Below are 13,049 nucleotides of genomic sequence, written 5' to 3'. Positions count from 1 at the left end.
AAAGATGAGAACATATATTTCAGAAAAGTATCTAACAGGGCAACACAATCTGAGAAGATATTTGAGGCAAAGTCAGTGTCCCCGTGCTCTCCAGATTGGCAGCAATTTAAACCCTGGGGATAAAGAGTCGGAAGGATGTTGGGGACAAATGCAGGTGACAGTGCAGATTGTTACAGCCACTTTGGGAAGGAAATTGGAAACATCTACTAAACTCTATGCTTCTGCCTCTTCCTGCCCCTTATCCAGATCAGCATTTCCTGAAACTTTCTATCTTGTATAACTCTCTCCCCTTGAGTGTAGGGTAGACACTGTCATCACTTTCAATTAGGATGTCATCTCCAATAACTGAGTTGCAAGAGATGGGAAAGCAAGTTCTTCAGAATGAGTAAAAAGTAAATATGGTCAGCAACTTGGATTTCCATAAAGAAAAGGAGAACATTTGAGAAGATGAAGGTATAAATAAAATAGTTTAATATTCTTACTCATAACTGGTATAAGAAACAGATGGTCATTCAAAAGTAATAGTAACAATATTGAGCAATATAGAAATAGATGGTGAGAATAATATAAGGCATAGGAGGGAGAAGTGGAAATCCTCTGCCCTAAGGTGCCTGCACTGTTCCTGAAGTTCTGTATTTGTATTTGAAAGTGGACTTGGGTTAGGCGTGGTGGTGAATGCCTTTAATCCCAGCTCTCTGGAGGCAGAGGCAGGAGGATCACTGTAAATTCAAGGCCAGCCTGGTCTACAGAATGAGTCCAGGACAGCCAGGGCTATAACACAGAGAAACCCTGTCTTGAAAAACAAAAACAACAAAAAAAGTGGACTTGAGTTAGTTGGTAAATGTTTATTCCAAGAGCAACTCTGAAGTAAGTGAAATCAATATGCTAAGAGAGGAAAGAAAATAAAATCATACAAAGGACTTAGTTACCATCTGAGAAGACAGGCAAAGCGTGGGAATCCAAAGCAAAACAAAAATGTCCCAGTGAAACAAAGGACAAAATCTAGTGGCATGGAACTCACTTGTAATCCTAGCACTCAAGAAGCTGAGGCAGGAGGATGACAAGTTCAAAGCTGGACTGGGCTTTACAGTGAAACCACATTTTTAAAAAATGCTTTCCCAAGCCAGGCGTGGTGGCACATGCCTTTAATCCCTCAGGAGGCAGAAACAGGTGGATCGCTGTGAGTTCGAGGCCAGCCTGGTCTACAAAGCGGGTCCAGGACAGCAAAGGATACACAGAGAAACCCTGTCTCGAAAAACCAAAAAAAAAAAAAAAAAAAAAAAAAAAAATGCTTTCCCTTCAAAAGAAGCAAATAGCAATAGCAATAACTAAGAAACAGTCACAAATATGGTAGATACCAGTGTAACTACAGTATATCAATAATCATTTGAATGGGGTCTAAGTGTATCCATTAATAGAGACTATTACAATGGACTGGGTCCCAAGACTCATGGCTGAGGGTGAAGGCCTATGATGGAGTACATGCCTAGCATATGCAAAGGCCCAGTTTGATCCTCAGCCTTGCAAAACCAACCATTCAGCCAACTAGGAAAAAACAGTAACATGACCCAACTGTACATTGCCACAATGTCTACTTCAAAGATAAACATGTAGATTTAAAGTAGATAGATGGAAGGAGTGGGAGAAATGGCTCAGTAACTCTTCCATGAAGACTGGAATTCAGTTCCCAGCGACTATGTCAGATGGCTCACAATGCTCTGGGGAATCCAACAAATCTGTCCACTGAGGGCACCTGAAAGCATATGAAAATACCTACACACACACACACACACACACACACACACACACACACACACACACAATTAAAAGCAAAAATTAAATATTTCAAAAAAGAGAATAGATGAAGAAGGATATAACCATGCTAATACCCATCAAAATCCAGCCAGAGTAGCTTTGTTAATTTAAGGCATAGCAAATTCCAGAACAAATACAATTATTGGGGATAAATTGGGGGAATTGATAATAAAAAGAATCCAGTCTTCTGGAAGATAAAATTCCTTAATACATATTTGCCTAACAACACAGTTTCAAAATACATGAGACAAAAAGTTATAGGACAATGAGGAGAAATAGATGAATCCACTATTACAGTTTATGTCTTTCTATCAATAATTGACAGATCTAGCCAGAAAATCAGTAAGAATATAGTTGAACTGAATAGCCCCATCAATCAACTGTATCTAATTGACATTTATAGACTACTCCATCCAGCAAAACAGAATACACATTCTTTCCAAGCTCATGTGGAACATTCACCAAGATAGACCACATCTTGGGCCATAAAACATGCCGTAACAAATTTAAAAGAATAGACATCATACAAAGTATGCTCCCAGACCACAGTGAAATTAAATTAGCAATCAATAACAGAGCGATAGCTGGAAAATCCCCAAGTATTTGGAGATTAAACAATAAACTTCTAAATAACATATGGGTCAAAGAAGAAGTCTCAACATAAAAAAGATTGAGGGTGGGGGATGTGTGGCTCAGTGGCAGAGCATTTTCCCAGCAGGCATGGGTTCAACCCTCAGCAATGAAAACGATATTTTAGGGAAAATGAAAATAAAAAGTCCAATTTACTGAAATGCATATAGGTTGCAGCAAAAACAGTGCTTAGAGGGAAATTTGTAGCATTGAGTGCACATATTAAAAAGTAAGAAAGATCTAAAAGCAGTCATCTAGGTCTGTACTGTAGGAAACTAGAAAAAGAACAATTAAAACCCAAAGTCAGCAGAAGAAAACATATAATAAAATGTTGAGCATAAATCAATAAAATTGAACACACACACAGAGAGAGAGACATGAATGAGTGAAAGAAAAACAAGACCAAACTTAAGTCTTTGGAAATATCAAGACTACTAAGCCTCTCAATAGGAGAATAAACAAAGTCACACGTATTAGTAATGAAAGAAGTATCACCATTGATCTCATGAACAGTAGTGAATAATAGTGGAAAACTATAAACAACTGTAGCTACAGATTGATACATGAAAGGGACAGACTCTGTGGCTTGCTTTTTATTAAATGGGATATAGCAACAATGGCAAGATGTCAGTCACTCCAGAGAGTAAGTTATAAAAGGAGACTACTATCTTTGTTCTCTCTCTCTCTCTCTCTCTCTCTCTCTCTCTCTCTCTCTCTCTCTCTCTCTCTCTCTCTCTCTCTCACACACACACACACAAACACACCCCACCTCCACCACCACCACCACCACCACCATCACCAGCAGCAACAGCAGCAGCAGCTGCTGCCATGTTGTCATGAGACTCAGAAGACTGTAAACAGGTCCCACATAACAAGAATAACAACATACCAGTCAACACATGTTAGCTTGGATATAGACTTTCTATGGGAGGCTGCCATGTGGAGCCCCCCAACCCCATCTGAACCTTCAATGAGACTGCAATCAGAGATGAGGGTGCTAGAGAGCATCTTCGTACACTCAAACATGACGCACAGTGATGAATCCATGTCTGGATTCTCTGTTCACAGAAACTATGCCATAATAAATGTTGGTATGTGTTTGGGACAGCTTGTTATTCATCAGTAAATAACTGCTACCTTTTTTAGATTGTTTGGGGTTGCTTGTTTTGAGACTGGGTCTCTCTATGTAGCCCTGGCTAGCCTGGAGCTCAAAAGGATCCACCTGCCTCTGTCTCCTGGGTGCTGGGATTAAAGGCCTGCACCACCATACCCGGATAACCAGTACATTTCTTTTTATGAAGAAATACCACTTAAGTGTGTATACATAGAGCACAGTAAGTTTTTTTGATCTCTTTCCCCATCAGAGCAGAGGTTAAACATGTTGACACTTGGTCAGCTTACCAGGACGAACAGGCATCTATTAGAGGCAGAAGCAGTTTTCCTCAGAGGCAGCCCACTGGCAGAAGTCAAACTGAACTTCCAGGAGGAAAAAAGAAGAGTAAGTTAATTTTCAAAACACCAGAAGGACAAAAGGAGCCGTAGGAACGAAGATGTCCATTGAATTGTTATGATCTTACTAGACAGAAATGGTCCAAATCCATTAATAGGGAAAGAGATACATAAGTTGCACAGTTTGTGCAATGAAATTCCTTACCATAGAGAATTCTAGCTATGCCACGTTGGATACTGGATGCAATAGCATTCAGTAGTTAAAATCTTTGACTCAGAGCTCCGTGTATCAATATTGCCAAATCTTCAATTTTAAGATATGAAATTTTAAGATACGGCTTACCCTAATCTAAAACCAAACAATGACATACAGTGTGCACAGGGACATGCATATGGAGGAACGGGCTGATGAGCAGGGGCGTGCATGCTTCCAAATGATACTTGGTTAAGGAAAGACTTTAAGGTGAACTAGAGGAAGTCAAAGCTTCAGCTGGAGAGTCAGCCTCTGAACTAGAAAGAACGCCAAAGTTGCTCAGTGTGTGACAGATGAATTCCAGTAGGCATTTTATACTGTATGTTTCCTTGTTTGAAATGTGTATTTTTATAAAAAACTGAATCCTCTTGAGTAGAAAAGCACACGTGCGTTAGTTCCACTTTATTATTGTTATTCAGCCTTCCCTTGTCCTTGCCTCTTTAGAAGTCCATTTGATCTGTCTATAGCACAAAAAGTGTGGGTTAAGACCCCCATGACAATTGTCCACTTCCTGGTGTCTCTGGATTTCTAACAGCAGTGGCTTCATATATTGTGAAACTGCATTGTTCGGCACATACATTTTGCGATTATCCTATCTCTTGCGGTTTCTGAAACGACTATTGTGTTCTCTTAGGTACTTTTTACTTCGACTTTCTTACTTGTAGATTAGTGTTGCTACTGTTAATGGTGCAAGCTTGAACAGCCTAGAATGTTCAGGGGGAGCCTGACCTACATAATGAGAACCTGTCTGACAATAACTACAACACACCTTCCTATGCCCTACTCCACCTCTGCCCCCCCAGTCAAAAAAAAAAGAAGGAAAAAAAGAAGTGTTCTCTCTCTCTCTCTCTCTCTCTCTCTCTCTCTCTCTCTCTCTCTCTCTCTCTCTCTCTCTCTGTCTTTGTAATCCTGGCTGTGCTGGAAGTCTCTATGTAGACCAGGATGGCTTCAAAACAAACAAATAGAAACAAACAAACAAAAACAAACCATAGGTCCTCCTGCCACGGCTTCGGGAGAACTGGGATCAAAGGCATGATCATGTAGGTTGAATCTGAGTTTACATGTCGATAATACACCCTGGCACAGGTGGACTTACTCCTGGTGTGTGTGTGTGTGTGTGTGTGTGTGTGTGTGTGTGTGTGTGTGTGTGTGTTCTTTCTACACCCCTGGGAGTGCAGGAACTCTACACTGAGTATTCAGTTCAGTTTAAAGAGCTCAAGAAAGGCTTATTTGTGACTTTATTTATTTTTCTGATTTTTTTCAAGGCAGGCTTTCTCTATGTAGCCCTGGCTCTCCTGGAATTTGCTCTGTAGACCAGGCTGGCCTCGAACTCAGAAATCCACCTGCCTCTGCCTCCCGACTGCTGGGATTAAAGACATGGGCCACATGACCAGATCTGTGACATTTTTAAAATGTGGTACATTTCACAAAATGTGAACTTATGTTGCATATAACGAATGATCATCTCTTGGATAGACCAGCCTGGTTTTGTTGATGAACAGTACCAGATTTCACTGTTAACACCTTCCCTTTGCCTCAAACACCAGGCTGAAAAAAAAAATTGACGTTTCTACTGCAACCCTGAATACCGCTTCAGATTTTAATATCCCCAGACAGACCATAGTACGTAACATAGGGTGTAATATAGTAATACAATTAACTCTCACGTTAGAATTAATCAGAATCTTCAGATTTCATTTATTTAAAAAAAAAAACTGAAAGGAAGGTGGTAAATGCTTAACATTTGTTAATGCAGTTACAGTTCTCGCTGCCTTTTTTTTTTTTTTTATGCCTATGAAAAAACCTCAGCGTTTCAAATGAAATAACGCTTTAGAGCCCACCCTATTCGCAGAGGGCAGCAGCCGCCCCCGCCACATCAAGGGGGCGGACTCGGGCTGACGTCACGGCCACTTCCGCCGCCGCAGTCCCCGCCTGCCCAGTCCCCGCCTGCCCTAGTGCTCTTTAGCGGGGGAGGAGCCGAGACCCGGAGCAGCAGCAGTGGCGGTGGCGTCCGAAGGTCCAACAGCTCTGCAGCTCCGAGCGTGCGACTGGCCGGGAGGGTGAGTGCAAGACGCCCTGCGGCAATAGCCCGGGCGGGTGGGCGAGGGCTCCCGGGTGGGCACAGGCAGAATCCCAATGACCCCTTTGCGGGTTCCTCTCGGGAGCGGGGTGGGGCAGAGGGGACTTGACCACTTGCCGAGGCCCATGGCCTCTCCCGGGACCGTATCTCTGGCCGCCCAGCCCCTGCCGCACCTCGTGGCCTCAGCCCGAAATGGCCTTCATGGCTGCTTGAGAGAGGACTGGTGGTCGCGGCCCTCTGCCACTCCTACCTGTCTCTCCTTGCAATGCTCTTGGCCTCTTTGCAGAGCACTCTATGGCCTTTCTTCCCCCATTTTGCCGCTGTTTTGTCGAATGGCACATGGCTAAGATTTTTAGATAGATATGTACCCAGAAAAAAAATATTAGGAGATAAACAATATTCTCAGGAAAAAAACAGTGTTCCTACAAGCCCTTTTCTTTCTTTTGCCCTGCCACATTGATTTGGGTTTGCCCTTTGAGCTGATAACGTATTCCTGTCTCTTATTATGACATTGCACCCCCTCCTCTGTGTCGCACGCAGGCGCGTGCGCGTACGCATGTACACAGGCACACACACACAGACAGGCACAGAAACCTCCTTGCCGTCTGATCCGTGTCCCCGCATCCTCAAGGTTCCAGCGAGTCCACCTCTGCGCATGCTCAAACAGGCAAGCACACACCCTCTCTCACACCCTCTAGTTCCTTCCCTTCCCCCTCACCTACATCTTACATCTAGAATCTTCCCTCTCCTCCTGCTCTGACCCTGTGTTTGAGTCCATATATTCCCTCCCTCCCTCTCTCCGTCCCTTCCCCCCTCTCTTTCCCTCTCCCTCCCTCCCTCCTCCCTCTCCGGTCTCATCTCTCTCCTCCCTTAGCTTCTCCCTCTCTCTCCCTTCCTCCCTCCCCCCTCTCAGAAATGGCCTCCCCCGTCCGTGCCTGCTACATACGCACATGTAAAAACACCTTCATACTGCTATTACTTGCCATGCATACATGTACACACAGGAAGCTGGTTCACACACTCTTCTCAAATGTTCTTTTCTCCTATTCTGTGTCCGGTCCATACGGCACCTTCACACAGAAATCCTTTGGGGACACTACTGGCGTCCCCAACCCCCCACCCCCAACCCCCACCCCCACCCCTCCACCCCCGTTCCTGCTTGCCATGTGAATATATGCCAACATTCTCTGGTTGTTGGCCTCCTGTGTTTCAACCACCACATACATCCTCCATGCCTTTTTTTGTCCTTTGTTGCCTCCCATATTGACTCTTACACACCTTTCCTCGTTGCTGCTGATAGCCTTTCACTTCCTTGCCTGTGATATGCACATAAATGCAGGCTTCCTTCTATAATTCCAGCTGCCACACTTAACGGGAGCACTGACCCTTCTCTTTCTGTCACACCGCAGCCCCCCTCTCTAAAGCCACCCCCCCCATTCATACCCACATACACCTTTCATACCCACATACACCTAACCCCAACAGAAATCCCTGCACTGTAGGATTGCTGGCCCCCTAGCCACGTGCCTCTCTCCTGACAGACAGTGGCCCCCATGCATACACAGTGAACTGTATTTTCAGTTCTTTTCTAAATTATATTACTCCTCAATATATGAAGTTCTCAGAAAATGACACATATACCCTCCAATAACAACAACAACAAACCTCACAGCCAGCTTTACCCATAATTCCATAGCACACCTACCTTCTTAAGTATTCTGTCGCCCTGCTCCCCACCCCCCACCCCCACACACTTTCTGTCTTATTCTCCACTGTCTGCTTCCCCACCCCACCCCCCGCCCCCATGAACCCAATCTTGTAATCATTTTGCAAACATTAAAAATGTGTTCCAGGTCTACACCAGACAGTCACTGGAATGCTACCTCAGGCCTTAGAAGAAAGTGAAACTTAATTTTAAAGGGCCCCTATGTTTCTGTTACCTGCCTCCTGAAGGAACACTAGATCTCCTTGTTGTGTGGTTCTGAACTGGGAGCAAGAGTCTTTGCCCCTGCATCCCAGCTCTATTGGAAACCGAGGCAGAGCCATGGGTCAGGGATCTAGCAAGCCTGTGCGGCCCAAATCAGAAGGAGGGTCTCAGTCCCGTAGAGGCAGGAGTTATGGAAGAAGCCATGCTTATGTCAGTTTCAGGCCATCCGGGAGCCAGCAGAAAAGGATTACCTGCCAGAGGAGGACAACAGCTGACGTCCCAATGCACAGATCAGCCCCCAGTCAAAGCAAAAGGAGCCGGTCACCGTTTGCCAGCACACGCCGTCGCTGGGATGACACTGAGAACTCAGGAGCCAGCCTCAATGTTGATAATGAGGATTATTCCAGGTATCCTCCACGAGAGTACAGGGCCTCGGGAAGCCGAAGAGGATTTGCTTATGGACACACTGACACTCTGGGGGCGCGTGATAGTGAGGAGGAGGGGGCTGGGCCTGTTGACCGACTGCCAGTGAGAGGCAAACCTGGCAAGTTTAAGGATGATCCAGAGAAGGGGGCAAGGCCTCCCCGCTTCTCTAGTGTTAGCCATGATGGGAAAGAGGAGCGTGGCAAGGTAGGAACACCCCCTGCTGCGAGGTGCCCTGCTAACAGGGCTGAGTTCTTGAAGCAAAATGGCATGGCTTCTCAGATCCCTTCTGCTGAAGGCAGGGCAGCTGCAAGAGGTAACAACAGCTTGGAGAGGGGGAGGCAGAATGTACCAGCACGTCCTAGCAGGGCTCCTGTGAGTATTTGTAGTGGTGGGGAAAACACCCCAAAGAGTGCCGAGGAACCGGTGGTGAGACCAAAAGTCCGGAATGTGGCGACTCCAACTTGCATGAAACCAAAAATATTTTTTGATACTGATGATGACGATGATGTGCCACCCAGTACTTCCAGGTGGAGGGATGCTGCCAATGCTGGGGAAGCCCATCATGCAGAGGGCCTAGCAAGAAGAGGCCGAGGTGAGGGTGCCAGCAGCTCGGCTGAGCCAAGGTACCCCGAAGACAAGAAGGATGCCAGGAACGAGCAAGTGAAACCGGAGAAAGTGTCAAGACGGCGGCGAACCATGGCTGACCCTGACTTCTGGGCATACACGGATGACTACTACCGATACTATGAAGAAGACTCTGATAGTGACAAAGAGTGGGTGGCTGCTCTGCGTCGTAAGTATCGTAGTCGGGAGCAACCCCAGTCTTCCAGTGGGGAAAGCTGGGAGCCTCTGCCAGGAAAGGAAGAACGGGAACCTCAGCAGGCTCGAGGGCACGTGAACACCAGTGGTGCTGGGAGCCTCGCCAGTACCAGTGTTGGCAACGGTGCCAGTGGCTATCCTGAAGAAGCACAGGAACCGTGTCTTCAGGAAGAAGAGCAGGCCTCTCTGGAGGAAGGAGAGATCCCTTGGCTGCGGTACAACGAGAACGAGAGCAGCAGTGAGGGTGATAATGAGTCTAGCCATGAGCTGATGCAGCCTGGGATGTTCATGCTGGATGGAAACAACAACCTGGAAGACGACTCCAGCGTGAGCGAAGACCTCGAAGTGGACTGGAGCCTGTTTGATGGCTTTGCAGATGGCTTGGGAGTGGCAGAAGCCATCTCCTATGTGGATCCTCAGTTCCTGACCTACATGGCTCTTGAAGAGCGGCTGGCCCAGGCGATGGAGACTGCCCTTGCGCATTTGGAGTCTCTCGCTGTGGATGTAGAGGTGGCTAACCCACCTGCAAGCAAGGAGAGCATCGATGCGCTTCCTGAGATCCTGGTCACTGAAGATCATGGCGCGGTGGGCCAAGAAATGTGCTGTCCCATCTGCTGCAGTGAATATGTGAAGGGAGAGGTGGCAACCGAGCTCCCATGCCACCACTATTTCCATAAGCCATGTGTGTCCATCTGGCTTCAGAAGTCTGGCACCTGCCCCGTGTGCCGCTGCATGTTCCCGCCGCCACTCTAAAGGCCAAGGCTCTCTACTCCTAACCTGGTTGTTTTCCCTATCTAAAACCCACAATACTACAGGAGCCCTCCTTCAAAAGTAACAATGGCAATGAAATCAGTTGGTCAACTAAACTTGTTGATTTCTCGTGATTCTTTCCAATGTGAAAATGGTCGTGTACAATTACATTTAAGAATCATTCTCTCTTTTAGAAGGTAGAAAGGGGAAACTAAACTTTCTAAATGCTACTTGAGATTGCAGCAAGAACATAAATTTTCTAATCTGAAAATGGAAACAAATCATATTTGTTCTGTAGACTATGTTGCTCTTACGTGTTGATGTCAGGTTTATCTGTTAAATGTGTTGGAGAGACAAAAATCACTTTTGTTGCATGTTATGGGTTAATGTTCCTGTATTTGCAGTGGTGTAAAAGCTTATTAAAGTTCTCCTTTAGTTTGACACAGAGCAATGGCATCGTTTGGGTTTTGTCTGAAACGGTGATACCAGGTAACTATAATTTGATTCCTTGCATTGGCAACAAAAGTACCATGTTTCAGTGTTCTCAACTCTAGACAAACTAGGTTTCTCTAAAAATGTTCATCAGAACACCAAAGACTTCTTTAAGAAATAGAACTAAAGTGTATACTTGGCTGCTGTAAGGAAAAGTGGACTAAAGAGGGAAAAATGAGAGGAAAAAGCCCACAGAGAAACAATGGGATAAATAAAGCCAAACTGTATGGATGGGCAAATTCAAATCGCCTTTGAGAAAATAGAAACTCTCAGATGGATTAAAAAAATATATATGTATGTATATACATATATATATCTGAGTGCCAGTTACACATTTGAGTATAGTGACACAAACGGGGATGTGCCAACAGAGTGCTGTGGGACAGATAGCAGGGTGCCCATCTACACAAGGTTTAACGGTTGGCCATGATGCTTCAAATCCATCTCTAGAATAACTCCGGCACAGGTGAATTCCTCACACCTTATGTACATTCTCCACAGAGGTAAGCAACTCCCAGAAAACGGTGCTTACTCCTTGTCTGTATCTCTAGACATGTGTCCACAACTGAGTGTATGAGTGTGTAGGTGTGTGTGTGTGTTGTGAGTGTATGAGTGTGTATGTGTGTGTGTTTCTGTGTGTGTTTATCCACAAGCTACTGGGTGTGTTTCTAAAATGAACATAAATGGTAGAATGTGTGGTATCATTTTGCAACTTGGCCTTTTCACTCAATGTTATTTCTTATGGTATTTAATATATTGCCCTTTTGCTAGACATTTAGATTCTCACCACCATTTGGCAGCTTTGGACATAAAAGAAAGCTATCCCTTTGTACACATGTGTGTTTGTCTAGTCCGTGAGACTGAAAGATCAGGGTGCCAGAGTTTTAAGCATCTATTGCCAAACTGCTGTCTTGAGTGACTGCACTAATGTTCTGTTTCTACCAACAGTTTTTGGGAGGAGGCTCATCATAACTCAAAAAGCCTGGGCGCTGTCAGTGTTCAACCTCACTGCGATCCAGTGATGGGTCAATGAATACACCAGAGAAGCATATGCTGCTCCTTAGAAAGCAATAGTTTTGTCTTCTTGATCCTTTCTAGTTTCAGCTCAGAAGAGGAGTGAGAAGATTTAAGCACTTGATGGACATGTGACCTAGCAGCTTTAGAGAGCAGTTTGCTAGTAGCTAGCACTCAACTGTACTCAATTTTGACAGTTGGGTAGTATGGAATTATAGCTATGCAATAGTTGTAAGTTTTATCAAGTGCTGATAGGGAAAGATGTCCAAGACATAATGTTAGTAAGGAAAAAAGAAAAGCATGGCATAGAACCAGTATGGAGAGGCTTAATGTAAAGCCTTAGCTAAACTAGGGGGCAGGGAGATGGCTCAGGAGGCCAAGAACACTTGCTGCTCTTATTGAGAATCCGGGTTTGATTCATAGCACCTACACAGTGGTTCAAAATCATTTATAACTCCATCTCTAGGGGCGTCCAACACTCTCTTGTGATCTTAGTCACCAGGCACACGTGGTACACACACTCATACATTCAGGCAAATCAAACATAAAGTAAGATTAATAAACCTAATAAAATTAAAATCCAAACTGGACATGAAAAAAAAAAGTTTAAAAGCTCAATGACCGCATATCTGGTGGCACAAGATAGCCTTGTGGGAGGATGGCGTGTTGGGAAGGAGGAGTAAAGGAAGGGCTATTGAGGGGGGAGAATGCCCCCTCCATTTTTACAGTACTCTTGTATTTTCCTCAATACCAGCTGGTAGGCAGCATAAAGAAAAAGTAAAATGGTCCAGTAACAGAAAGCTTTTGCCCCACTTCCTGCACAGAAGCACCTGTAAAAGCCACAGCCCTTGGTGCTGCTCCTGCTCAGGCTGAGACCTTCAGCTTTATTCCTCATCAGCCTTTCTGTGTTCTTTCTGGGCCATAGCCCAATATAGGGCTCGTTGAGTGGGTTCTGGTGGTTTGCCATGAACCTTTTCTGTGCCCTGCATGGTACCACATACAAAAGAATCTTAGGAGCACCCTTGAGTGCTGATCATCTTCTCATTCCCACGGCATAGCAGTGACCCACATTTCTCATTTAGGCAGAATGAATCCGTTCAGGGAAAGGGCTACTGGCCAGTGCTGGCGGGCCTCTGATGGCTGGAGAAAGCTACCACTGCAGTGTGCATGGAGACTCACAGACCTGTACTTCTGGGATGCTGAGTAGCTTTGGGACTCACATGGAGGGCCCCAGCCAAGGCCATCACACTGCTGTTGCCAGGCCTTGCAGTCTGGAGGGGCATATGTGAGGACCAGGAATCCAGAAACAGCAGTGACAGCTCAGGGCCACAGTGGCGTGGAGCCATTGATGGGGATGCAGCAGGCTACCAGCTCCACTGGCAGGGTGTGTCTGT

The 13,049-nt window shown here is 45.3% G+C and overlaps 1 protein-coding gene across 2 annotated transcripts; it reads left to right on the top strand.

The window, feature by feature from the left end:
• The first annotated feature begins 6,059 nt into the window (after positions 1–6,059).
• Pja1 (praja ring finger ubiquitin ligase 1) lies at positions 6,060–10,614 on the top strand. 2 transcript variants are annotated; one of them, XM_051141249.1, is made up of 2 exons: positions 6,060–6,207; positions 8,370–10,613. In XM_051141249.1, the coding sequence occupies exon 2, from the start codon at positions 8,437–8,439 to the stop codon at positions 10,150–10,152; it is 1,716 nt and encodes a 571-aa protein (XP_050997206.1). In that variant the 5' UTR covers positions 6,060–6,207; positions 8,370–8,436; the 3' UTR covers positions 10,153–10,613. The 2 variants fall into 2 exon arrangements, with proteins under 2 accessions (XP_050997206.1, XP_050997207.1); XM_051141250.1 differs by lacking the exon at positions 6,060–6,207 and having other exon boundaries at positions 8,257–8,561; positions 9,099–10,614.
• Positions 10,615–13,049: the final 2,435 nt, after the last annotated feature.

Source organism: Acomys russatus, chromosome X (assembly GCF_903995435.1).
Source record: "Acomys russatus chromosome X, mAcoRus1.1, whole genome shotgun sequence".
In the NCBI taxonomy this organism is placed as follows: domain Eukaryota; kingdom Metazoa; phylum Chordata; class Mammalia; order Rodentia; family Muridae; genus Acomys; species Acomys russatus.
The sequence above is the reverse complement of the archived record's forward strand: the minus strand, read 5'-3'. Positions and strand labels throughout refer to the sequence as shown.

Coding starts and splice junctions, on each gene's coding strand:
- Pja1 (XM_051141249.1), top strand. CDS start 8,437: ATGCACAGATCAGCCCCCAGTCAAAGCAAAAGGAGCCGGTCACCGTTT.